Genomic DNA, 27,199 nt, shown 5'->3' on the forward strand with positions numbered 1-27,199 from the left:
CAGAAGGTGGCCTCTGGTGACTTTGGCCAGTGCTCTGGATGCCAGGGTAAAGGAGAGAGAGGACTGAGGGGGACAGTGAGATTGTGAAGGGACAGAGATAGCTGGGGACACAGAGTGGATGAGAGGCTGGCGGGGGATGGGCGGTAGGGAGGTGGAGAGAGAGAGGGGGGATTTTCTGGAGAATGAGGAGACTAGCAGGAAGGGGTATATCGGGAGGGAGAGCTGAAGGGGGAGAGGGCCTTCATTCTCCTAGGGGGAAGGAGAGAGGCCTGAGCCCCAGGCAAGGTGTAGGCAAGTGTCTGGATCAGAAGCAGGGTGGGTGACAGGGCCCTACAGGGGTGGAGTGAGGCAGTGGGTGGGTGCCCAGGCTGAGCCAGGGCAGAGGATTTGCTAGGTTCAGTACATTCTTCCCTCTTTGCCCTACGCAGTGCAGCTATCCAACCTCTCGGTTCCCAGGCTGGCAGGCTCAGGCTACCTGTTTTGCGGTTTGCCTTTACAGCCGGCAGAGGGCAGCCACCTTCCACAAATGCTTCATTTTCAACCTGTAGTAGGAATGAGGCCAGCTTTAGGGCTCCCACAGCTCATGATGGGGGGCATGCATGGGGGACTGTCTTGCTGACCAGCCCCAGGAAAATATGTCCTCCCTCCAGATGATCCAGCCTGCCTTTCCACACCTTCTGTCCCCAAACTCCCAGCTTTGAGGTTCTGATGAGTACTCCTGCTGAGAATCACTTATGGAGTCCTGAGCCTCAACTGGGTCCTCTGTCATGAGCCAGCACCAGGGAAAAATGATAGCTGAGTGGGGAAGGGAGAAGCTTGGGACAAGAGCCATCTCAAAGCACTGAAGTGACCTCATTGGAAAGAACCCTGCACAGCAGCAGACATGTGAGGCTCACGTCTGTGCACAAAGACTCTGATGCAGCTTAGAAAGTGTAATAAACACATGCACATTAACCAAAGCCTAAATCTTTGCAAATTAGACAAGATTCTTCAATCCACTTAGGAAGACACAGAATGGACACCAGGCCCGGGTAGGGCCTGTAGGGATACTGGGCCTTGACTGCAGCTCCCTTTGTTGAATGCCCATGGCTGGCCAGCCCAATACATGTTGTCTCTATGCAAACAATGAGTCTGCAAGGGAGGCCTTTTCATTCATTCCTCATTTTCTGAGGAGGAGGCTGAGGCTCAGAGCAGGAAGGGCTGGGTAGCTCATTCAAGGCCACCCCTCTGCCAGGGGCAGAGTGGCAGTCTGCTTGGGCCTCTAGCTGTAGGTGAGGGTGTGTGCTACTGGAGAGCCCACCCAGACAAGCTGGGGTTAGGCCGGAGCTCCGGTCTCCCAGGGGACTGAGTAAGGTGCTATCCTGCTCTTGACCTTTTCTTTGCCTCAGGGACTGGGAAAGGTGTCTGCCATGGAGGGGAGGATGCCTAGGCCCATCCCATACACTCCCAGCTGTGATGTGTTCTTAGGGCCCAGAGGGGCTGTCTTTCTGAGTCAGGGATAGAAAAATGCCTGTCCCCCTGGGCCTGGCCAGGCTTGTTTCTTGGTGCCTCTGGAACTCTACCCAAGGCCAGTTCAGTTCTACCCAGAACACAGCTCTGCCTCTGAGAAACCAACTAAGAATGCAGCCCACTGTCCCCCAGGAACTTCCTCTGCCCAGGATGCATCTCTTGGTTGAAGGGAGTGCCCAGGCACCAGGGTGGGCAACCCACTCCCACTGCTCCTGGTCTGATCTCTATAGCTTTCTCCTTTAAGCAGGCCTCCCTTATGGCTGGGCTTTCTTTGTGCTGCTTCAATACACAGATGGGAGATGGCTAAAAACGCTGTTATTCCTCTGACCAAGAGGTGGCATCTCCCCCTCCTCCCCCCGGCTTGCTGCCCTAGCCTTAGAGGCTTGCAGAATGCAGTGTTGTAATGTTCTGGAATTTCTGAGGCCAGGCCACCAGCCACTATGCCTTTCCTCCTGGAATATTTGCTGTTTCCCTGGGAAAGAAGGCTCCCTACCCGGAGGCTGCCATGCTGTGAGGAAGGCCAAGTGACAGTGTAGGAGACAGCCACGTCCACCCAGCCCCAGCTGCTCCAGCCCCTGCCCTACAGGTCTGCTCAGCTGAAGCCCCACAGATCTCCCAGCGGTGCCTTGGCTGAGCTCCTGACCCACACAACTGTGAGCTAGGATAATAAATGTAAAATGATGGCCCCGAGGCACATAGTTTGGGTGGTTTGTTATACTGCAGCAGGTAACTGGAACATTCTCCCTGGCCTCTCAGAGTCACACAGAGGCTCCCACATGCCCTCATGAAAAACTTCCAACTCTCACTTTCAAGGTAGTCTGTCCCAGCGCCAGATCTCCTTTCAGAAATTAGTTTTTAAAAAAATATATTTTATTGATTTTTTACAGAGAGGAGGAGAGAGGGATAGAGAGCTAGAAACGTCGATGAGAGAGAAACATCGACCAGCTGCCTCTTGCACACCCCCTACCGGGGATGTGCCCGCAACCAAGGTACATGCCCTTGCCTGGAATTGAACATGGGAACTTTCGGTCCGCAGGCCAATGCTCTACCACTGAGCCAAATTGGTTTCGGCAGAAATTAGTTCTTGATCATTCTTCTCATGAGCCAGCCTGAACCTCCTTCTATCCTCAAAGCCTCACCTACTTCTGCCAAGAAGCCATTCCTGACCATTCCAGCCTGGCATTCCCCATTCCATCAGGGCCCACCTACACGTTCTCCCTCTTGTTCCCAGGAGATCCTGACAGCCAGCGAGGAAGGGCCTCTGGTTGTCCTGTGTTGGGGAAGGGGCTAAGCAGATGCCCAGGACTGGGAGTGGAGGACCTGCTCCTGCTAGATTTGCTTTCATCTGACTCATCTCCTGCAGGTCCTTCAGGACAGCCCAGAGGCCCCTCTTGGCTAAGCTAAGGAGTCTAATAACATCAAGGGGAATTAGCCACATTTCTTTAAAATGGAAACATTCAGCTTGTGCAAATTGGAGCTGGCCTCCAGCTCCGAGTTCCAGTTGGGGGCTGTTTCAGGGAGGCGTGGGAAAGGAAGAAGGCCGTGTCTAAGATCTGCTGAAGGAGAAAAGTACTTTTGGGGGGCAAGCTTTACCATGGCTAAATAGATACACCTAATAGCTCCTAGGTACACCCAGGCTGCCACCTCTGTATCTGTGGCCCCCTGTCCTTAGTCACAGACCACCCAGCCTGGGACCCTTCTGTCTTGCCCAGGACACTGACAATGGAACCCCACAGTCATGAGAACAAACCATTTTCTTTTTGCCATATATTCTCATATTCATTCTCTCTCTCTCTCTCACCCCCTCCCTCCCTTCCCTCCCCTCCCCCTTCCCCCAGAAGGAAGGCCAGGGAGGCCTGTGAGCACCATTGCTGTGGGGATGTGAGGTCCAGGGCCGGCCAGCCCGAGGTCAGGCAGCTTGAGGTGGAGCAGGAGAGGTTCCATTGCAGATCGCAGAGGGCAGGGCAGGGCAGTGGATGGCAGGGGATGGGTGGTCTCCCCGGTGGGCCTTGGTCCTAGGGGTGGGAGCCTGGAGGAAGTGTGCCCTGGGGGATCAGTTCTCCATCTGCTACTGCTCTTCAGGCCAAGCCCAGGAGCTCTGCCTCTGCTTTGAGGCAGTCCTGGAGTCAGCACCTGCTCACAGGGTCCCCTCGAATGTCAACTGAGATCCCAGCCACAAGCAAATCTGTGCAAATTGCGGTTTAAAACAGACTCCCTGAGGGGGAGGCAGTTGCTTCTTTGTTCAACCCAAGGTTATAGTAAAGAGACAAAAAGAGTGAATTTTCCTTTTTTCTTTTTCTTTTCTTTCCTGTTGCAGCAGAGATGGTGCCTAGAAAGCTTTTGTGCTTAGCATGGTGAATGTGAAGCTCAGAGGGGTGGTGAGACTTTGGCCACTGATCCCAGCCCCTGCCTAATTGGCCCCTGCAGGAGCGGGACTGCTAATTGGTCTGTGCCTGGACAATGGGGCTGGGTTGAGGCTGGCTTGGGGGAGGGCTTCCTGAAAGATGCTCTTTCCAGTTCCCCTCCCAGAACCTGCTCCACCTTCAGGTCTCCACTCTGTGCCCTCCTCCTCCAGGAAGACCGCCTGGACTACCCCCAGCCCAACCATCAGTCACTCCACTTCAGGTTTGTGGGTCAGAGTCCTGCCTCTCCTGGACTCATCTTAGAGCTGGCTCTTGCCCTCAGCCCAGCGACTTAGGGTACTGGTGAGGGGACAGATCCTAGCCCTGGCCTCACAGACCCTGCTTACTCTCCCATAAAGAACCCCCCCTCCCCCCCCTCCCACACACACACACAAAGGGGGGGAAGAATCTTTTCTGGTCACCTCCTGCCAGAATCCACCCTGGTTAGAGCATTGCTGCTCTGAATGCCTAATGTGGGGTGCAGGGAGAGCTCTGCCCAATGTGCTGTATCACCCTAAGCAAGGCTCTGGCCCACTCTGTGCCTCTTTACCTGCAGGCTGGGGAGATGACCGTTGTTGGTGTGTACTCTGGGGTTCTTGCACAATGAATAAGCAAATACTTTGGCTCGAATGAGAAGGTTGTTGTTACTAAGCCAGGCAATGCCAGCCCCAATGGCCTGGGTTAGTTGCACCTCCCCTTGAATGCCCCCATCTGCCTCTACCTCTTTCCCTCTCAGCTCCACACAGCCAGCAAGCCTTCCACACTCTATTTGCCAGGCTAGCCCAGGCACAGACACTTTCTAGGATGCAGGGCTGAACCCCCAAGAGACCAGAGCCAGGGTCTGAATTAGCAGGAGACAGTGACCATATTAAGGGATTTACCCAGAATCCCTTCCCTTTTTCCTTCTTGTTTTCTGGGTTCAGGGGGCCAGGGCAGAGGCTAGAGGCTCCAGAGAAAGTTCCTGTGACCATGGGCATTTGGGGTGAATGTCTGCAGGCCTGATCTTCTCTCCGGACCTTGCTCTGGGAATGCCTCTACTGGTTGCCAGGCAACACACCCCTAACATACTTGTCTGCTAGGTTAGCCAACCCATCCTTCCAGAACGGTGAGTGTGGGGGCAGACTTACAGAGTGGCTGTCAAGGATGTCTGGGGCAGCCTTGGGGGCTGGAAGGGATGAGGAGCCTGGCTCCCCCATCTTCCCTGCCAACAGTCCTGCTCCCCAGGGACTGTTGCTACAACAAGTACCTGCTTGGTGATAGAGCCCAGCCCTGAACTGGAAGCAGGCAGGCCCCTGGGGCCTTCCCCTCTGCTCCAGGGTGGGGAGGCTGCCATCAGGTTAGACTCATTTCTGGGCTAGGGAGGTACAAGGCGTGAGGGCCTGGGAGGGTTGTGGCCAGGAAAGGGGCTATGGCTTGAAGAGCTGTGGCCTTCCGTCCCTCAGCCTGTCAGCATCCTTGCCTGCCTTCCAGCTACACTTCAGTGTCTCCCACAGTGCCCCCTCTTGTTCCCCCTTTTCCTCTGTTGCCCCTATATCAGCCCCTGTCTCTGCTCCTCCATCACCCTTTAGTTCAGTGGAGACATGGGTAGATGTTTTTTAAAGGAACTCACTGCGAAGCAAAGGGAAAACAAACCAAACAAGGCCGCCCACCACCCAGAGACGGCTGTGGTCACTAAGGCAGGGCTACCTGCTTTCTCTGTCCTGGGCCTGGGTTGCAGAGGCCCGCTCCTAGGGCATGGAAGGGCCTGTTTGCTTTTTTCCCAACTGAGCTGGGTTTAGCCTGTCTGTCCCAGCAAGCTTGGCTCCAAAGCCTTTCCTGACAGGCGTCCCCATCTGCCTGAGCTGGGTGCTTGCACAGAGCTGGGGCTCCATAGAGAGCTGTTCGCCTGTTTAATGAATGGGTGGGTGAATATTGGAGGTCGCTCATGGCACAACAGTATCCCTGACTGCACAGGCCAGGACAGATAGCTCCACCCCTAAGGCACCCCCACCCCTGGCTGGTGGGTTCTAGCTCAGGACTCTGCAGGGGAGGCTCTGACCTTTGTCAGTGTTGGATGGTGAACCTTACTTATCTCATTTCAGCCCTAATTTTTTGCTTAATTCACTTTGGGACCTTGGAGAGTTCACCTTTTCTTAGTGGGATGTCTTCCTTTGTATAATAGGGACGGGGCGGGGAGCTGGACAGGACAAGCCCCACACTGTTCTGGTGACTCACGTCCAGCTGCAGGAGCAAAAGACAGACAGTGGGCTTTGAGTTAGCTGGAGCTGAGTTTGAGTCCCTGCTTGCCTGCTAATTGTCTGTGTGACTTTGGACAGGGCAATCACTGGCCTGAGCCTCGGACTCCTGTTCTGTAACATGGAGAACATGACCGTGCCCATCTCCTAGAGCAGTTGGGGGTTTAGTGAGATTGTGAGTGTGGAGCTCCAAGCAGACTGCCTGGCCCATGAGTGGCCCTGGAAATGTTACTCCCTCCTCTGTGAGGACTCGGGAGGGACTAATATTCCTCTAGGAATGGAAAGTAGGCTTATGACAGAGATGGTCATCCTCTTTGGACAGCACCAGCTACCCAGATGGCATCCAGATGTGGGCCTAGACCTTCCTCATCTTGCTCCTCTGCCCCCCTTCCTACAGGGAAAATGGGCTCTGCCTTCTGCTATGTGTGCCCTGCCTGTCCCAAGCTCCTGGGCTAGAATCTAGAATAAAGGCAAAGTCAGACTGGTGCTCCCTCCTAGCCCCGCCTTTAGCCACCCTCACAGAGAGAGGCCCAGAGCTCCCGCGCCCGCTGGGCTACCAATCGATTGAATGTGCTCCCATCCTCGGGCATGCCATGAATTTTTCATCAAAGGTCTGTAGACTTTGGGAAACACACAATTAGAAGCCCCATCAATAATGCACCACGCGGAGGCATTGGCTGTGCTCAGCCAGGCCCCAGACATGGCTGTCTTCCGCACTGCCCTGACAGAAGGCTGGAGGAGCACCCAGGGGCCCCCATAAGGGCCCTCATTGAACACAGATCAGGTGTGGGCTGTTGAGAGGCAGGAGAAGCCTGTCAGAAATGTTGAACCTGCCTCTTAAAGCCCCAGTGGGGCCCTTTACAGAAGTTTGGGCCCTGACCCTTAAAGTGTGATAAACAGAGAGTTGCTATGTGAATACTAGGGTTCTTTGTCAGGCTGGGAGGCATCTTTCTTCCACGGGGTCCCAGGAAGCAGGATGGGCACTAGGCTGGGTGGAAAGGAAGAGGAGCACAGAGATGCCTGGTGACGTCAGGGGGCTTTATTCACCCAGCTGTCATTTGAGGTCCCCTATGATCTAGCCCCACCACCTTGCAGCCTTGTAGCGAGCTCCCCTTCACAAGCATCCACCCACTTGCTGCAGCCTCAGAACCCTCATGGAAAGAACAGTTCTGTTCTGTCCAGTATCTGCCTTCACAGTTCCTCTACCAACAGGACAGAGGCGCCCTTGCCTTGTCTCTGTTGATCTGTTCTTCAGAGCTTGCCTCCAGGCAAAAGCTTCCCTTCCGCCAGAGGGATGTCCTTTTCTGAGTTTCCAGAGTCTGAACCAGGCAGGTAGTAAACAGTGCTCATCTTGGCAGGAAATGTTCTAAATACTTTATATGGATCAATCTAACTTCATCCCCCCCAAGCAACTGGACAAGGCAGATGTCCATTCTACAGAGGAAGAGGTCAGGGAGTTTGTCCTGGTGGGGAATCTGCTTCCAGAGCTTACTCTGAACCACCTCCTCAGACCCTGGGGCTGGCTTTCCTTCCTCAACTGAGTCCACAGGGCTGGGCTCATGCTCCCACTTCCTCCCTCAGTAGGGCTAGGACCGGGGACTGAGGGTCTCCTGCCTACCCCCCTCCCCCACTCAGGGGAGCACAGGGTGGGGTACTCAGGCTGTTAATAGCCACTGGCTCTCTGTTCTCCCACACTCACAGGCTCCAGCATGGCTGCTGCATGCCCCTTGAAATAAGGCCTTCATACTGTGGGGGCGAAAGGGGAGAGGAGGCTGGGGCTGAGGCAGTTTGTAATATTGATTCTGCCCATGTCGCCAGATCTCTTTGGGTCCTGTCTAGCTGTTGGCCTCTCTGTTCCAGCCTCTGTGGGGGCTCATAGGTACCCAGGGTTCTGTGTCTATGAACATGGCTGTCATGGAGGATTACCTGAAGGCCTACATTTCTAAAGCTTCTCCTGGCAGAAATGCCACCAGTGGGCCTGGAACGTAAAGGAGGCCATGTCACACCCTTCCCACATCCACCACCTGGCCATGCCCCAGCCCTGGCACCCATGCAGGACACAGGCTGGGACTCTCTACAGCAGAAGACTCACTATGATTCTAACAACAAGGCTCACACAGGTATCCTGGGAGGGACTCTGGGGGTGGGAGTGGTTGGGGGAGGGTGGGAAGGAACCTGGGTGCCTCCCCAGTTGTGCACTGTCTTTGGCCTTAATGCCTGCCCTGGAGACCTCCATGGCAGCCAGTGAGGCAGGAGGAGCGCCACCTTCCATCTATGGGGGATGGTGATCAGTGCCTCTTCCCAACCCAGGCTAAGGACACTAGCCCGTCCATTTTTCTCTCCAGCAGCCTCTTGCCCAGCCCTGTGCTGCTTGCTGGGAACACAGATGTGAACAAGGTTTAGTCTCTGTCCCTGAGGAGCTTGTATTCTGGTGGATGTGGTAGCAGGCACAATATAACCCTCAGCCAGGCCCCTTGCCACCGCGAGGTACAGGCAGAGGTGGAAGGAAGGGCATGTTAGAGCTAGAATGGGTTTTGAAGGGTGAGTAGGAGTTTGTCAGGTGATAAAGAAGTGATGAAGGGGTGCATTCTCAGCAGAGGGAACAGGAGGAGCAAAGGTGTGAGGTGAGAAGCAGCCTGGCACAGTGAGGAGGAGTGGTGGGAGATGAGGTTGGCATGGCTGCAGTCATAAGGTCTTGAATGCCAGGCCAGCATCCAATGAGGAGCCTAGTACAGTCAGGTGAAATGGGCTGGGCTGAGCTAGATGCTGGCATCAAGCATGACTATAAAGACCCTCCTAGGAAAAGGCCTGGTCACCTTACAAGCTGAAGCTCTGTTCCCTTAGCCAAACCAGCTAGGGCACAACTCCTGGTCACCTTACAGATATGCCCAGTCTGGCAGCACAGTCTATCAGAGCTGGAAAGAGCGGCCTCCAAAGGAGCAGGGCTGATGTTGGCCACCAGGAACCTTGGTTGGGGAGATAGCCACAGGCAGGTGACCTTAAGGATGCTGCCCTCTCTCAGTTCTTGGATAGGCTACCTGCTTTGGCATCCCAGAGTCACCAGGCCATGCCCACCCTGTGCCAGAGGGCTGTCTGAGTCTTGATCCCTGTGTTATCCTTCTCCCTTGTTGTGTGAGAGAAACAGACTTGGCAGTAGCTTCTCAGTCCCCTCTGACCTGTAAATCAATGATATCACTGTTCTTGGAGCAGGAACGGGAGCTGGGAGCAAAATGGTCCTGAGAGCTGCTCCTCAGCCCCAAGGGCAGCAGCCTTCTGGGGTTGAGGGGCTTCTTCTGGACACAAAGCCCTACCTGGTGGGGTCAGGCTCTGCGGTGGCCTGTATGGCTCCTCAGGGTAAGGGGCCAGGGGGGAGGAGGGAGATGAAAGGAGTAGGCTTGGCCCCACCTTCAGAAGTCCTAGGTTGAGGGGGGAAACAGTGCCCACCTTGAGGAGCCCCAGTCTGAGGTGGGACACATGGTTCTGCTCTGGGAGTCCCAGTTTGAGGGAGGTGCCATGTCCCTGGTCTGGAGCACATCTGAGGAGGAGGCAGGGCCCCACACACCCTGGAGAAGGACGCATGAAAAGAACAGATGGTCCCAATAAGTGCAAATTAATTGAGCGAAACCTGTGTACATAGGCGCTGTGAACAGGCGGCTGACAGGAAGGTTGGGGGGTGGTGAGGCAGGGGATGGGGGGGGGAGGGACGCGGGGAGCTGTAACGAGCACTTATCAATGTGTTGCTGGATCTGCAGCTGGGAGCACAATTATTGACCAAACCTGTCTATAAATTTTCCAGCCACGTCTCCAGAAACCTTAATGAAGGGGGCTCATTATCCCTCACACCTCCAGGCACAGGAGACCAGCCTGAGCTGGAGTGGCCGGTGACACTGCGGCTGGCGTGTGACAGCTTGGCAGAGCCCTGCAGCGAGAGGTGCCCAGCTGGGATGTGGGAAACACAATTCAGGGTCCCGTTTCCCAAGAGTTGGAGTGGATGGAAGCTCAGCTTCCAGGCCAACAAGGGCTCAGGGGGAGGGGACTTTGGAAGTAGGGCGTTCAGGGTTTACATTCCAGTTTTGCCAGTTACTCATGACTCCGGTGAGCACTTGGCCTCTCTGAGCCTCAGTTCCATCATCGTACAGCGGGGAGAGAGCTGTGGTAAAGACTGAGTGGGCAGAGTCTGTCTAGGGCTGAGCATAGCACCTGGCACTGGTACGTGCGTAACACATGCCCCTTCTCTAGCCCCTGTCACTATGCCCAGAGCTGTGGAGAAAGAAAGAAGCAGCCCCTGGTGGCCGGGAGCGGGCCCGGCCTGCCCCGCCAGGTCTTGTTCCGTGGAACTACAGGCCACTCAGGCAGTCAGGTCTGACACGGCTGGAACATGAACAATGTCCAAACCACAAAATGACCAGACAGCAGCCTGGGCAATGTGAGTGTCTGCTGCTGTTTTACCAAGGACAGTTTCACCCTCATTTCACCTCCCTGACCTTGGGATAAGAATTACAATTCTTACGGTCCTTTCTGTCCTTTCTGTTCTTTCTAGCACCCTCTTCCTGATCGGTGGCCCCTTGGCTGCAGTGAGTTAATAAACCCAATGTGCTTGCAGGAGTGCTCCTGGTCATCTTTGGCTGGAGAGAATAGCGATTCTACTCTTAGAGCATCATCTCTTTAGTGTGCTTTCCAGGCCTGAATTCCAGACTCTTTTTCACCGTCTCCCAGTTTATTATTTCTGTGAAGGTGTGGGATGCTGCTTCCTATTTATTGTGTCCTCCCCAGGCAAGGAGAAAAGACCCCTGGAGCAGGGCTGTGTGTTGCAGGGGGAGATTCTGGGGCCACCTCTAAATCTCTGGTGAGGGGGAAGGAGCCCCGGCCAGACTCCTGGGCCTCTTGAGGGACCTGGGGAGGCACAGTAGGTGGGGGTGGGACTGGGCTGAGAAGGGAGCAGCAGGTGAGGCCTCCCTTCTCTGTATTTCCGGTTCATCTTAGCTCCGGAAAGGCAGCCCTGGGAGGGCCAGTGGAGAGGGTGGAGTCCTCTGCCCCAAATGCCAGGCCCGTGGGCAGGAAGAAGCAGACTCCAGGGCCATTTTCCCTTCAGGACTAGCTCTCCCCTACCCATCCTTTGGGGCCCAGGCCCTCACAAATCCGAATGAGGGGAGGGGTATCATGGGGATGCTCTGTTGTCTGGGGCACCCTCCCCACTCAGTTTCTCAGGATGCCTGTGCCCTGCTCACCTCAACTCAGTCTCAGAATGCAAATCCTGGTTACCAAGACCTTTGGAACCAAGCCCATCTCCAGTCCTGCCTCGGAAACTCTTCTGAGGCTTCTGAGCTCCCCTCCCACTTTAAGGCCCAAGCCCCAGGCCCTCCTGCGGAGACACCTGTGAAGTCCTGGCTGGGTAGAGGACTTGGGGATTGGGGATGGATAGGGCAGAGACCCATCTATAGTGGGGGAATACACTCCCAAAGGGAGTGGCTGATGGTTGTCTGATATGAGGGCCTGGGAGGGGCTGAGAGAGATAGAATCTGGTCTCTAACCCGCTGCCCGCAGCTCTCCCACACAGCCTTCCTCACCTCTGCTGTAAATGATTAGGCACCAGAGGCCCAGCACAGCTCTCAGGGGCCTCTCCAGGCACATCAGGATTTTTGCAGCTAGCCTGGGATAAGGATTATCATCACCCCCATTTCATAGCAGAGAACACTGAGGTTCCTGTAGATGCTGGCTGGGAACTGAGTGGGAGGCAAACATCCTCTCTCTGATGAAGATCTGTCATATCTTCGGACCATGTGGCCGCTTAGGAAGGGGCATTTTATGCATTCATTGGACTCATTTACTGAGCACCTACTGTGTGCTGGGCACCTGGGGTGGGATGGAGAAGGAGATATAAGGCAGAGAGTCGAGAAAAAAGGTGTGGAGCTGTAGTGCTGTCAGGGTTAGGTGTGGGTAGAATATTCTGGGTTGGGCAGAGGCTTCAGTAGTCACAGGGGCCCCCAGGCTGAGGGGTTCCTTGTACAGATGAGGGAGTCATGGAAAGGTTGCAAGCAGGGGCAACACATTTTGTGCTTTGGATAGATCACCTGGTGGCTGAGCCCTAGGGCAAGGGGTCAAATGGGTAGGAGAGCCCCATCTGGACTGTCATCAGCTCCTGGAACCTGAGCCAGCTTCCTGAGGGAGCCCCTCGGGCCCTCACCGAGCCTTCCGCACACATAAAGGAGAAAGGGGAGGGAGGGGTCTTCGCCTTGGCCTCCACAAGACTCCAATCTGATGGAGCAGGGCTCCGAGGGGGCTCCCCATGCAGCCAGAGGAGGGAAGGTCAGATAGGCCTCCAGTTTCCCACACTCAGAGTGGGTCTAGCTGCCAGGCCCTTGCCCCTGCCCTTCCAAATCCCTAAGCCACTGTTCAGCCCTCCCCAGAGTCCACCATGCCGCAAGGTATTTGCATATCTGACAGTAAAAACAATTCTTCGTAGAAGCTTAGCACCATCAGGGCTGCAAAAACCCCCTTTGTCTGTCTGGGTAAGAGCTGGCTAAAGGCCGGATGATAATTAGTCCCCCAAGGGCAACTGCTGCCCACCTCCTTGAAGATTTAAAAGCACAGCCCACCTATTCAATCTTCGGCTAGCTTATTGGCCCCATGGTTCCCTCCATTCTCTAGCCCCTCTCCTGCAGCCCCCTCCCCCATCCTCTGTCCTGGCTTCTCTGAGAAGGGGACATCAGCCTATGGCAGGAGCCGATGAATGGGCATTTTATCTGATTAAACTGGGAATGAACTGGCCTTTCTCTATTATCTTTGCACCTGATTGGATATTTAACACCAAATGTAGTGTGTGTGTGTGTGTGTGTGTGTGTGTGTGTGTGTGCGTGCGCGTGCGCGTGCACACGTGCACTTTTCTAATTCATGTCAGCAGAAATTGGATTGTACTGAAAGCATTTAATCTGAGCTCAGGGGTCCACTCTAACAGAGTCACTAAGTTGGGGGCGGGGCAATTCTACCCTCAGCCCCGGACAAGCAGAGCCCTTGCTCCGTCCCTGTGTGTTAGTGCCCTGCTCTGGCCTCCTGGGGCCACAGCTCTCTCCATGGGATAAGGAACTGATCGTCAGGGGGAATGCACAGCCAGAGCTTGAGCACCCTCTGAACCACAGCCCGGCTACTTGGGACCCTGGAATTCCCTTCTACTTCCTGGGCCTGTCTTCCTGAAGGTGATGGTGTAGCCTTACGCACCTCATGTGAAAGGTCTCACTTGGTCATTGGGTCATTAGTGTGTGGAACTGAATCTGAGCCAGGTGAGAAGGGCACAGAGGGGGCTAGGATCAGGGGACTCTGGAGGTGTAAATGAGGAGATGGTGTTAAGGTAGAAGAATAGACCATATGTAATTGATTGTCAGCTACAGCTTGGTTTATCACTTTTCCTTATTTGGAGTTTAGACATATGGTGTGTAGGCCTCTCAGAGGTTTGGGCATGCCTGGCAGGGAGCCGCAGCACAGAACTCTGTTTTGATGTTTACTCGAAAACTGAGGCAGATTGCCCACCAGACCAATGGGGAAGAGGGCGAGCCAGGCTTTTGACTTCTGAGTCAGGAGGTGTGGCCAGGGCAGCTGCAGGAGCGGGCACTGGGCGGGTGAGCCCGACCTGTGCTGGACCAGTGCTCTCCTGTGGAATTGCCCCGAGCGGCCAGCAGTTTCTCTATCTGCAAATGGGGACAAATGTGTGTTCTTCATCGGATTGGTGTAGGGATGAAATAAGATTCTGATTAAAGCTCTGGGAGCTGAGTAAGAGCTCAATAAAGATCGGTGGAAGAAATTAGTGTTATTAAAAGGAGGGCTAGGTTTGCAGAAGAGGTGGGCTTATTTCCCAGGTTAGCAGATCTCTCCCAGTCATCCCTGGTTCTGTCGTCCCTCCTGCCCTCACCAATGGGTGGTTCTAGCCCTTAGCAATCCACGGCCTCATCCTCTTGGCTTTATTTACTGCGAGAGCCACACTCCTGCTCACCCAGCCACCTCTAAATCGAGGAACCGAGGTGAACAGTGATGGGGCAGCAGCAGACATCTTACTAAGGAGCAGAGCCAGGAGGCCATCCCACTCCACCTGCCTTAAATGCCAGGATAAAAGAAGAAAAAAATTAAGACCAAGCCCCTCACTGCACAGAGGCTCAGGGAGGCTTGTGGGGGCCCCTCCCATGCCAGGCTTTCTGAGCTGTTTTCTTTCCTTGCTCCAGTGACCTGCTCATCCTCATCTCCTTGGATTCTTTGGGTGCTTGGAGCTAGGCCCTGATTTGGTCAATCCACTGTCACTCTTATCTCCTCAGTTCTCTCGTCCACACACCTAAGACTTCCTCATCCCTCCCTGGAGGGAGGCATTCCCCCCATTTTACCGATAAAGAAACTGAGGGCCAGAGAGGGATGGGTTAGCTTGAGGGCTCCACAGTGCCTCTGAGGGGGGGGGGGGGGGGGAAGATATGGAAACACACATCTTCACTCCCTGACTTCTCTTACAGAAACAAGTTCACTGCTACCAGCAAACCAAAGACCTGTATGGTTTTATACCAACACCATGGATGACAGTGACATCTGGGGACCACCCCCTGACATTCTGTATAAAGTGTGCCCTGCCTGGTAGGGTAGCTGAGGCTTAGAATTAGGTAAACTTTCCTCTGTGCTTCCATAAGCCCCTCAGCAGACTGCACCCCCGTCCTGGACACACCCTTCTTCACTGATTCCCAGAGTATTTCTGCTGACCTCATCCTCCTGAGGACAGAGCCTTTTGCAGGAGGTTATCTCTAAGTTACTGTGACTCAGCTTGGAGAGGAACTTCTGGAGAGGGCTCAGAAGGGAAGGCCTGGTGAGCGGTGCTGCTTCCCCACTCCGCCTCAGTCTGGAAGGGCCCCATGAATACAGTGATTATTCATAAGCTTCCTGCAAAGTGGACAGTCCTTGGCAGTTTCCAAGGCGCTACCATCCATTCTCTTTAATCCTCTCTAAAGATTCAGGTAGGAGCGAGTATTCCCTCCCGTGAACAGATGAGATAGGCCCACACAGGTGGGGTAATTTATTCAAGGTCACACAGCTCTCTTGAGTGGTGGAGATGGGACTCAAACCTGCTACAGCTGCACAGGTGAGCAGAGGTGTCTCTGCGGGATGTCACAGGACTTGACACAACAGATGCTGTAAAAGCTGGTCAGATGAATGAGTGAGTGCACGTGGAAGGCCGTGGAGTCAATAAGAACAAAGAGGCAGCCTAGGGTCCATGGGGTGGGGGAACACTTGACCGTTTTGTTCCCAGTCCCCCCTTTGTGGCCCTCAAGCACTGCTCATACGGGAGAAGAGCTCCTTTGCCTTCTCAGCCCCGGGGTGGAGCTCCTTGCTCCCCAACCTCCCAGGCTGTCTCACTGCCCTTGGCCTTTGCAGACTCCTCCCAGTGAGGCTGGGCTTTCTCCATGGAAGCTTACATCCTCCTCTCCAGGTCCACCCCTAATGTCCGTGGGCCCAGGACCAGAGCATAAATGGAGGCTCCTAACAGCTATCCCCCGGGCCTAGGGGCACAATCCCCCCAAACTATTCGACCCTTGGGAGAATGGACTCCAGGAGGAGGCTTACATAGTCCTCACAAGCAGACTCAGGTCCATTTGGACCACAGAATCTTGGATACCCAGATAGTGGCCTAGAATTGTGGAGTTGGGGCTCTGGGTTACCTTTTCCTGGCCCTGTGTACCCTTTGCTCTGTGGGGAGAGATGAGGCTGAAGGAGGCCCAGAAAGGGCCCACTCAACCGTCTAAGGATGGCCTTCCTCCCACCCTGCCTAACACCTGGTCCCATGGGTCCCGGGGCTCTTTCCTGGGCCACTGCCCCTCTGGGCAAGTTGGTCAGGAAGACAAGACCACTCCAGTGGCCAGTGACTCTCCACGAGGCTCCTGAGACCAGGTGGGGGTGGGGATGGTGTGGAGGTGGTGAGCCCAGCAGATAGAGTGTGAAGTGGGGGAGAGGGGAGGAGGCTGGCCTGCAGGGGGCCTTGCCCAACCACTCACAAACACACCAAGAGACAATAAATCCATAAACACTTAATCTCTCTGCAAATTGAAAAGGAGCTGTACATATCTGCTGCACCCCAGCAGCTGAGTTATGAGCCTTGCTTATTAATTTCTTTAGTCCCAGGTGATGGATGGAGGAGGAGAACGGCCCACCAGGGAGATGCAGGATTGGAGGGAAGGAGGGAGGTGGAAGTGGGTCAGGGCTCTGGGAAGAGCCCTCTGGAGAAGGGGTGAGAGGGGGAGGCCTAGGCATTTGTGCTTTCTCCCTTTTATTCTGTCTAGAAGGGCCTCGTGAATATAGTGACTATTAATGAGCCTCCTGCAAAGTGGACAGCTCTTCACAGTTTCCAAGGTGCTGCCAGCCACTCTCTTGTTAATCCCCCCCTTTCCCCCCTGCCCCAGTCTCAGAAGGGAGGTATTCCTACCACGTCACAGTGAGAAGACAGGTCCAGAGAGGTGGAGTGATCTAAGATCACACAGCTCTTGAGTGTTAGATATGGGCTCAAACCTGCTAGAGCCACATGGGTGAGAGGAGGGGACAGGAGGGGTCTGCAGGGGGAGGACAGGTACCCAGGCAGGATGAATCCTATTTCTTTCTTTACCTCCCTCCCCCCTTCCTCCCTTCCTCCCTCCTTTTCTTTCTCAAATGCTATGTGTCCCCCGACCCTAGGAACTGGAGGAGGAAGAAGAGAAGGGAGTGTGAAGAGGAAGAGGTAGCAGTGCCCAGGAGCTATGACTGTTGTAACCTCACAAGACTGATTTTTACACTCTCCAGGAGCACAACCTGATGCTCCTGTGTGAGGAACGCATGTCTTACTAGTAGGTGGCCCCCGCAGCACATGGACAGAGCAGGGGAGATTAGAGGTGATTGGGACGGAAGACTGACCTGGCAAAGTGCGATCCTGAGCCCTGGGCAGTGGAGTCAGGGGACAGATACTGAGGTGGCCAGGGGGCGGCGGCGGCGGGGGGGGGGGGGGAGGGGGGGCGGGCGGAGAGGGGGGCGGTGACCGAAGTGTTTCGGGAATGTATCTGGTGGTTGTGCCGGTGACCTGGAGGGGGCACTGAGTCAGGGGTCTGATTGGAGGCTGTGAAGGCGGGCACCAGATGCCTGGGCTTTCTTTGTCTCTGTCCCACTCTCCGTTTCTGTTGAATTTTCTCTGCCTTTCAAGAGGACCCAGGTGAGCTGCTTCCCAGGCTGGGCTTTGTGCCTCCATGGCTGGTGGGAGCCAGTCCCAAGCTCCTGGGCCTTGTGATGCTGTTACTCTGGGTTGATGTTCCTGCTACTAGTGGCCACTGCGGTGGGTGTGTCCAGTATTAAATGACCACCGCTGGTGCCGTAGGAGGTGGTGCCATGGGAACCGAGACTGGGTCTGAGCCAGCCTCACCGTCTGCAGACCTCATCTGGGCAGGGGCTGGGCCAGGACCAAGACTCCAGTCATGGTGCAGGAGCCCCTAGGACTGGGGAACATCTGCTCAACCTCTGCTGACAGAGGAACTGGGACCCAGAAAGGAGAAGAGAGTTCAAGGTCACTTCAAAGAGCTGATGAGTATAAGGGACAGTGTGGAGCTGGGCTGGACAGTGAGCAGAGTATGTATCCTGTGGCTGTGGGTGCTGAGGGGGCCGAGAGTCCAGCAACCTCAAATGGAGCAGGGCTGGGGCAGGACAGCGCCCGTGCTATGGAGGGTGAGTGTGATCTGACTTACCTGGGCCTGTGTTGGTTCTAGCATTGCTGAGCCCCTCAGTCCTGAGCAAACAATGATGGTTGGTCTCCCTGGAGCCATGTCAGGCAGACATGCAGGACCAGGCTCCGAGGTGTCCTTGCTACACTGATAGCCCTTTCTCATGGCCCCACCATTTCACCCTGAGAGGCAGGTGAGGAAGGAAACTTCCTGTGTTACAGATGGAAAAACCAAGGCTCAGGGACACAAAGTGCTTTAAGCCACCCTGGGAAGGCGTGGCAGGGCCAGCACCTCTCTGCCTGCGGGGAGGGAAACTGAAGCGGTCCCTGAGCTAGAGGCTGCCCCCTGTGGCCCCAGCCCCCACCTCCCTGCTGTGTGACTTGGGAGGAGCCACAGCTTCTCTGGCTTTCCTTCCTCTCTTTACACAGGCAATGGGGTCCTCTTTCTTGGAGAAATGGTCCCCAGGAGCTGAAATCAACTTACTGAGGAGCAGGTTAAATGAGGTGGGACAGCTGGAGAAGTGGACATGAAACCAAGGGATCAGAGATCATTCAAGAGTCTAGCAGATTCAAGAAAGGAAGAGAAACAAAAGCATTATACTCAGAGGGGGTGGCATGTGGGGAGTGGATGGGAGAGATGAAGGGGAGGGGGGAGGCTTTCAAAGAAAGAATGAAAGAAACGAGTCATTCCAGTGTGGTGTGGTTGCAGAAATTCCACTGTATCTTTAGACAATCCTTGTCAATTTTTCATTTGCTGGTATGAGGGCCCTCTGGTCTGCCACAAATCTCTGAGTATCGGGGGAGAAAGAGGGAGGGAAAATATGGGTCAGAGAGAGGGAGAGAAAAATCAGAAAATCAGAAAGAGAGATAATTAGAGAAATACAGAGCAGGGCAGGGAGAGACAGAAGTAGAGAGGGGGTGGGGAAGAAAGGAGAGACAGAGTAGAGAGAGGAGGGAAAGACCCTGTGATGGGATTCCCACACTGGCAGCAACACTGAACACACACCTCCTGAATAGCACCGAGCACTTCTGCCTCTGTTTATCCAAAGCATAGCCACCTCCTCTAGGACATCCTGCTTGTTCCTCTTGCTCTTTGCTGGGGGCTTACCAGGTGTGCCCAACAACCTGGGAAGGTGTGATACTTAGAGGATCCATGGTCTCAGTCATGCCCCTTCATCATTCATCCCTCACCAAATATTTACTGGTTGCCTGCTCAGGGCCACTGTCTTGCCTCCCGTCTCTCAGGGCATGGCTCAACTCCTGCTGGCTGGAGAATGTCCAGGGCTCAGGGCCTTGGCCTCTCTTTGTCTCTGCCTTCCCCTGGACACAGCTGGGCACCTGGCAGGGGATGGGAGTTTTCTGGCTGGTTGGAGGCTTGCTGAGGACTGGGGAACCAGGCACAGGCAGGTGTTTGTAAGCCCTGTGTGAACAAAGCCAGGCCTGTGCACCCAGCATGAAGTCCCTCATCTTACCTGCTCTCCCCTAGTGTCTGGTTGGCTGGAGGGCTCTAGGGGTGAAGGAGGACGCTTACAAATGGTTATTGTTTGGAGCGCTGTCATGTTCAGGATAACGCTGACTCTTCATTCCACTTAAAGCCTGCCTCTTTCAAAAGACTTCCTGGGCTGCTCAGAAAGGTGGTGAAGGATTCCTCTAGCTCTGCCCAGGCCCTGCTCTTGACTCAAGCCCTGAGCCCAGTGGTCCAGGACAGGACAGAAGCTTTGCACCACATTGACAAAATGGTACATAAAAAGACCTGTTTTAAAACCAAATGTCCTGGATGAAGGGAGCTCGAGATGGAAGAATTTCCTGAATGGCAGTCCTGGAAGGAAGATGATCCAAGGGCATACTTGGGGGAGGGCACCCCAATAGGGCTTGGTGGGGCTGTAGATTGGGACTGGCAGGCCTGGGGCAGCATAGAGCATCCACAGCCTCCTTCCTAAAGAGAGAGTCCAGCCTGTGTCTCCCCACTCCCTTCTCCACCCCAAGGTGCTTCTTTCTCCAGAAAATGTTCAATTTCCTATTTAGCCACAGTAGGCTCTGGAGGGAATCAGAGGTGAAATTATTTCTTGTGCTTTGGGGAGTGTGCTATAGCAATGTACTCTGGGAGTCAGGTGGTGCTGGGAGGCTCACAGCCGGGTAAAGTGGCCGAGAGCCCAGGGAGGTACTTTAGTCCTTTGCTCCCTACACTGCCATGTCACTGGGGCCCAATGATACATTCTGAGGCTCTGCTGCTGGTGACTACTCCCTGACCACACATTCAGGAGTCACATACCTTGTGGCTATGCCATTGCCGCCAGATGTGTCTGTGTGCTAATCAAATGTCTTCTACTGCTCTGTGACTCTGTCTATGGCTTACATGCCATGTTCTTTGCTCATTGCTATGTCCTATGGTTGTGTCTTCCTGTAACACACTGCTGTGTGAAAACACTGGGCAGCTTGGGTTTATTGCTATGCAGCTGCACTCAGCTGCTCCCTGATTGCAGTTCTCTTGCTTGTCACTATGTTTCTTGGTTGTATGAGTGCATTCACCATTATGTAACTTGGTTTTGTTGCTATGAAACAGGGACCCATTGCTACATCATTATTCATAGACCTGTACTCCATTGCTACCCACCCAAGTTCTATTGCTTGTACTGTGCTGTACTGGCCTTGTGAATTGCTTGTACTTGTGCTTCTTGGTCCTTCCAGGTTCTGGCTAGTTATTAAGAGCTGGAGTTTCAGGACCGAATGAGAAGAGACAGAGAGAGAGAGAGAGAGAGAGAGAGAGAGAGAGAGAGAGAGAGAGAGAGAGAGAGAAGAAGAAGAAGAAGAAGAAGAAGAAGAAGAAGAAGAAGAAGGAGGAGGAGGAGGAGGAGGAGGAGGAGGAGGAGGAGGAGGAGGAGGAGGAGAAGAAGGAGGAGAAGAATAGAAGGAGGAGACAGGGGGAAGGAGAGGAGAGGGAGGGGGGAGGGGAGAGGGAATAGGGGAAAGGGGAGAGGCAGGGGTAAGTGAAATGGAGCTGAGTCAGGAACAGAAGGGAACAAGATGGGGCCTGGGATAGGTTGGGATGGGCAAGGGAGAGGGGCATGCCAATTGTCTTGCATACTATGTGTCTGAGGCATCCAGTGGTGTCAAGTAGCTTGAAGGGTCCAGGGCTGGGTATCCGGGCCTTTACAGCCACCTGATATTCACTGGGCTATATGCAAGGCAACTTAGAGTCAGGAGCCTTGGCAGGGTTGTCCCACTTCATCTTATTGCCATCCTTCGTAAAACCAGGAGCTCAGTCTAGATGCTCTCTAAGATGTTCTTTCTGATGTACTTTCTGTCTAGCCAGGGATTCTGGCACATGGCCCAATAAGCATTTACCTACATTTGTGTGGAGCCAGGCCTGGACTGGGTCCTGGAGCCAGTATTCTCTTAGTTCAAAGCTGAATGGTGTTGGTTGAGTGGACTTAACCTTGTAGCAAGCCAGGGAGAGCAGCTAGTGCCTGTGGCCTTGCCAGGTGCGCAGAAAAGGAAGACCAACCCACTGATGGGTGTGCTAGAGTGGTATTCAGAGAAGACATTCTTTAGTTCTCCATCTAGACCCACTCACAACATCTCTGACAGCCTGTAGCTATGGGGTAACCCTGAGCCCCTTGTTTGTACTCAGAGCCTCACAGAATCCATGTTGGTGCCCTTGGGTCACTTATTTCTCCTCTGGCCCTCATCACTCACAATGGTTACTCGGCCCCTTGCTTAAAAATGGTTCTTACTGCCGGGACCGGTTTGGCTCAGTGGATAGAGCGTCGGCCTGGGGACTGGAAGGTCCCGGGTTCGATTCCGGTCAAGGGCATGTACCTTGGTTGCGGGCGCATCCCCAGTAGGGGGTGTGCAAGAGGCAGCTGATCGATGATTCTCTCTCATCGACGTTTCTAACTATCTATCCCTCTCTCTTCCTCTCTGTGAAAAATCAATAAAATATATTTAAAAAAAAATGGTTCTTACTCATGGCTAATCTTGACTTCTCAATATGCAATCTCATCCCATCTCTTACAGTTTAAATTGACTTCAGAAAGGAAGGGAGAGGAAGAGAGAGAGAGAGAAACATCAATGATGAGAGAGAATCATTGATTGGCTGCCTCCTGCATGCTCTCTACTGGAGAACAAGCCTGCAACCCGCATGTGCACTGACCAGGAATCGAACCTGGGACCTTTCAGTCCACAAGCTGACATTCTATCCACTGAACCAAACCAGCGAGCCCATCTCTTACAGTTTAATTCTTAAGAGAAAATCAAGACTAACTGCAGGCATTGATTTATTAATATGTCTAAAGCAGGGGTCGCCAACCCATGGTCCATGGACCACTGGTAGTTCCAAGGTCCGAAAGGTTGGCGATCGCTGGTCCAAAGTCTCCAAAGACAAGATTTGAATCTTTATTTGCAACCCAACTAATGCCTAAACTGGAAGGTCAGGTTAGATAACTGCTTTCCCGAGAGGCAGAAGTGAGAAGAAGGAGAGTAGAAGATAGCCTGAGTGCTCTGGCATCCAGGCAGGGGCCTGTGCTGGGGTGGGCAGAGGCAGTTCATGTGGGAGCACCCTGGACACACCCAGCAGACAGCAACCCTCCCTATGGGACCTGTTTCAGAAAGGTGCAGAGTGCCCAGGGAATATGCGGAGGCTGTTAGTGAGAGGGGAGATCCCTAGAGGAGAAAACCCAGGGCTTCCCTATTGGCCAGTGGCCTTGGCTTGGGCCTTTTCTCAGGATCTTCTGGAGCAATGCTTACCATGGGACCCATTGTGGAAGAAGGGAGGAAGCCACACTTGAATTCATCCATGGTCATTGGCTTGGTACCTCAATTAGGGACTATCATAGTACTTTACCAGAAAATTAAATTTCAAAAAATGCATTTAGTTGTTTACTGTCTCCATGCTAGAATGTAAGTTATAGGTAAGCAGAGACCTTGTTTATCCCTCGTCTGCCTCAGTTAGATGGTTAATGAACACTTTTAAAAGAACAAACAATGCCATCTAAGACTTCCATACTCAGTGTAGTAACAACAGCTTCTAAAATCTCCACACTCCTGTGACACCCGTTGCTGTGCAGACTTATTTTCCATCCCATCTCCTCTGTCATTATTTTAGAAGCTAAAACAAACCTCCCAGGGCTTCCCATTACCCAATCACATGCTCCTGAGGATGCTCTGAGTTGATGACTAGTTGAGTAAATGGAACCAGCTTATACAGTGTTGCAAGGTTTGTTTTAAAAAAAATCGTATGGGTATTTCATTCAAAAGAGAAATAAACTTTGTAAAATGAAGAATGCACACCTTCCACAGTTTAGATTTGGGGTAACTCCCTTACAGAGTGCTCCCAAGGGGAGGTCTACTTGTCACCTGAGGAGTGAACCAGGCCCATAAAGCCAGTCAAGTCCTTTCCAAATCCCCCCTATCATGGCTCCAGCCCTCCCAGGTCTGGGAAAGGAGAGAGACACTCACCATTTCATGGGACATTTGGGGCATCTGAGGCTTTTCCTCTGCTTTCTGGTAGGTGGATGTGCTGGAGTTCATTGTGGAGCTCACTGCGGCCTTGGACTGGGACTCATAGGTGGAACCCAGCTTCTCATCTAAGATTTGAGGGTCCAGCGTGGGCAGAACCTTGCAGTTGTTTGGTGTTAAGAAGTTTTCTGGCCTCTGGGAAGAGAAAGTGCAAAGAAATTCCTCTGTGCCTCTCTACCATAGTGCACTTTCTACACCCCAAGCCTCTCCTCCTCATGGCTCAGGAGACCCTGTATTTTAGCCCCTGTCTACCTCCTGCCCCCTTGCTCTCTGGGCCCGAATCACACTGTCCTTGATGTTTCTCTAACAAGCCAAGCTCTTCCTGCCTCTAGGCCTTTGCATCTGCTGTTTTCTCTACCTGGAAAGCCTCATGGGTCTTTACATGGCTGTTCCCGTCTCTTCACTCAGGTCTCGGCCCAAATGTGATTTTCTTAGAGAGTTCTGCTCTTTGAGGTGGAGGCCCATCCTACTAAAAGTAATTCCTCTTCCAAAATACTCTCTTCACATTATACTACTTTACTCATAGTACTTTACCAGAAAATTAAATTTCAAAAAATGTGCTTAGTTGTTTACTGCCTACCTCACTTCTCCAATCGCCACGCTAGAATGTAAGTTATATGTAAGCAGAGACCTTGTTTATCCCTGGTCTGCCTCATTTAGATGCTCAATAAACACTTTTGAAAGAATAAACGATCCCATCGATGACTTCCATACTCAGTGTAGTAACAACAGCTTCCAAAATCTCCACACTCCTATGACACCCTTTGCTGTGCAGACTTATTTTCCATTCCATCTCTGTCATTCTTCCTCTTATCACCCCTTAAACAGTCTCTCTCTCTCTTTCTCTCTCTCTCTCTCTCTCTCTCTCTCTCTCTCTCTCTCTCTCTCTCCCTCCCCCCCCTTTCTCCTTTAATGTCTGTTTTCTATTCTCCTCCTCCTCTCTTGGTATGATTTTCACTCTCATCTCCGCTTGTCTAGAATTTGACCCACTCAAATACCAGCCCCTCTAGGAAGCCTAATGGCCTCTGCCCACACTTGCTCAAAGCTTTTCTGGGTTCTTCCAGCCCAACCACTAGCTCTCTGTGCTCATATTGGTCTCTAACTCCAGGCTTGTTTTTTATTTTTCTAACTAGAGGCCCAGTGCACAAAATTCATGCATGGGGGCGGGGGTGGGGCTGTCCCTCAGCCCAGCCTGCACCCTCTAGAATCTGGGACTCCTCAAGGGATGTCTGACTGCCCATTTAAGCCCAATCCTACAATCCCTCTCACAATCCAGGACTGCTGACTCCCAACCACTCACCTGCCTCTGTCTGGTTGCCCCTAACTGCTACTGCCTGCCAGCCTAATCACCCCCTAACCACTTCCCTGCCAGCCTGGTCAACACCTAACTGCTCCCCAGACGGCCGATTGCCGCTAACTGACTTCCTCTGCCAGCCTGGTCACCCCCAACTGCCCTCCTCTGCTGGTCTGGTCACCCCTAACTTCCCACAACTGCCCCCTCTGCTGGCCATCCTATGGCGGCCATCTTTAACCACTAGGGGTGGCCATCTTGTATCTTGGAGTGACAGTCAATTTGCATATTACTCTTTTATTAGGATAAAACTTTTAAGTTTTTTGGACTTGGGGACATGTCTTATGCTCTCTCTGGTGAGAGGTTACTTTAAAGCTCTGTTGAAAATCTGTAGTTAGCCATAACTGTATTGTTCAAAGAATTATGCAGTATCAAGTTTGTAGGGACCTTGAAGGTGATCCACTTCCACTGTACATTAGTTGATGGAATTCTTTCTTGGCCAAAAGCAGACAAATATGGCACTTTCTAGAGCAGCATTCACCAACCGTTCAGACCTCATGGACCACAGGTTGTCAACCTTTGGTTTAGAGTGTTGTTCTTGAAGTAAATAGAAGAATGGGCATAGTGCCAAACAGGACAGATGTGTTGAGGGTTAGAAGTGCTTGAGTGTCTGACCCTGAACAGTGAGAACTTGGTACTCTATATGAAAGCCCACTCATGAATCATATGAATTAGGACAAAGATCCTTCACTTTACCACTGGGATCCTTTATGTCCTTTAAAAATAAAATTGTGTGTGCAGAAATTCATTAACATGAAGCCTTTTCAGGCTTGTGTCAGTAGAGTAAGGGATAGTCACACAATACAGAGGTATATCTTGTTCAAGTTGCCCTCACTCTCATGCTTACCCCCACCCTCCACCCCATCCCTGGATTTAAGGATAAATACTTCCAAAGAGAAAACAGCTGAACAAAGACTGTTGGAATGGAAAGAATGAAGCTTGGGTGACCTTGGGGCTGACTAAGGCACCTACTGCTTGTTAAAATCAAGATTTCTGGGACTGTTTTTCCCTGGGCAGTAGGCCTGGCTGTCTCTCTCACCTGCTCCTCTCAGTAGCTATGTACATAGAGGCTGGAACTCACTCAGGGGCTCCTCATTGAACATGCCCAGGGCCTCAGTGCAGCATCTGAGTCAGATGGTTTTGGCATTTTGGGTTGTCTGTTTTATATAGGAAAAAACACCATATCTCTCTCCTGTTCAGAATGGCTGAACACCAAGATGGCTGCAGAGAACAACAGAATACATATTGGATGGATGGATGGATGGATGGATGGATGGATGCAAGAGAGAATGAAGGAAAGAGTAACTACCCAGGGTAAAGACTAACTTTCCATTGACAAAGTGGCCCTGAGGCTGGGGTGAGATGCTGATTCAGGACCCATAATGACATTTTTCCTCATTTCCAGGCAGCAAGCCAATTTTGATGTCCTGGATTTCATAGACTGCCATCTAATCCAGTTAGAAGAGGAAGTAGAAGTAATGAAATCAAGGGAGGTCTCCAGAGGTGCCCTATCAGTTCTGAAAGCAGGGACACCATGCTGAGAAAGTCCCCTCCCCCACAGCCTGTCTCCCTGACATCCACCCTGTGTGGCCCAGAAGTGTCAACTCAGTGACTCAAAAGCTGACATTTATGAAACTGGGCATTCACAGGATACTTTTATGTGTATTCTGAAGTTTGTGATGAATAATTCATTTAATTTCATTATAATGACAAAATAAAAATGAGACTGACCCCAGTCCAGTCCAGTGCTTTTTACCCCATCAGTTTCTGGTGGGTGGGTGTGCTCTGAAAAGCACAGCATCTATGGATTCTAGTCTATACTGCCCACTGCACTCCCTTCTGACCCTCAGCTGCTCTACCCAGAGCCCCTGTCAGACTCAGAGGTTTTGCACTGCTCTGCCCTCTCCATGACTGGTCCTGGCCTATATCTGCTCCCACAGCTGTTTCATACCAGCACCTCCCCACCCTACCCGCCTCTGCAGGTCTCCTACCCACATTTTCAATAAATTTTTTCAGGATCTATTGTGGCCTGGTTGGGGGCAAGGTGGGTGGGTGGTTTTTGCAGAAAAGTCTTTAGACTTCCACATAGTATAGGCCCCACAGGCAAGGCCAGAGGCAGTTGCTCTTGTCATGTGAGATAACTGGCACCAGGAAGGCCATAGTGCCTCACGAAGTGCCTAAATTCTCCCTAACCATCCTTTACCTCTCCAGACTCCTCAGCTTTCACTGCCTTATTTTGGGGAGGGGATTGTGCCCTCCCGCCTTCTTTCTATAGGAAAGGAGCTTGTTTAAGACTACAGGGAGGGGCCAGGCTGCTGGAAGTGGTGGGTCAGGGTAGAGGATGGGGGGAAGGGCAAGGCTAAAATGGGGGAAAGGGTGAAGCCTTGGGGTTAATTCTTCTTTATGTAGTCCCAGCCTTTCTTGGTTCTCTCCCTTTCCTCCAGATGGGGGTTGGAGTGGGGGCTACTGGCCCACCCCACAAGCCTGC

At 52.9% G+C, this 27,199-nt stretch overlaps 1 protein-coding gene across 1 annotated transcript in view; it reads right to left on the minus strand.

Annotated features, from left to right (window-relative positions):
• Positions 1-27,199, minus strand: part of CCDC33 (coiled-coil domain containing 33) — a gene marked incomplete at both ends in the record, with an annotated part of 91,659 nt that overhangs the window by 24,345 nt on the left and 40,115 nt on the right. Inside the window, one exon of the mRNA XM_084880291.1 lies at positions 23,301-23,495. Within this exon, the coding sequence (XP_084736417.1) occupies positions 23,301-23,495 (195 nt within the window). The remainder of the gene's footprint in view (positions 1-23,300; positions 23,496-27,199) is intronic.

Source organism: Pipistrellus hanaki (assembly GCF_964339955.1).
Source record: "Pipistrellus hanaki genome assembly, chromosome: 1".
Classification (NCBI taxonomy): Eukaryota; Metazoa; Chordata; class Mammalia; order Chiroptera; family Vespertilionidae; genus Pipistrellus; species Pipistrellus hanaki.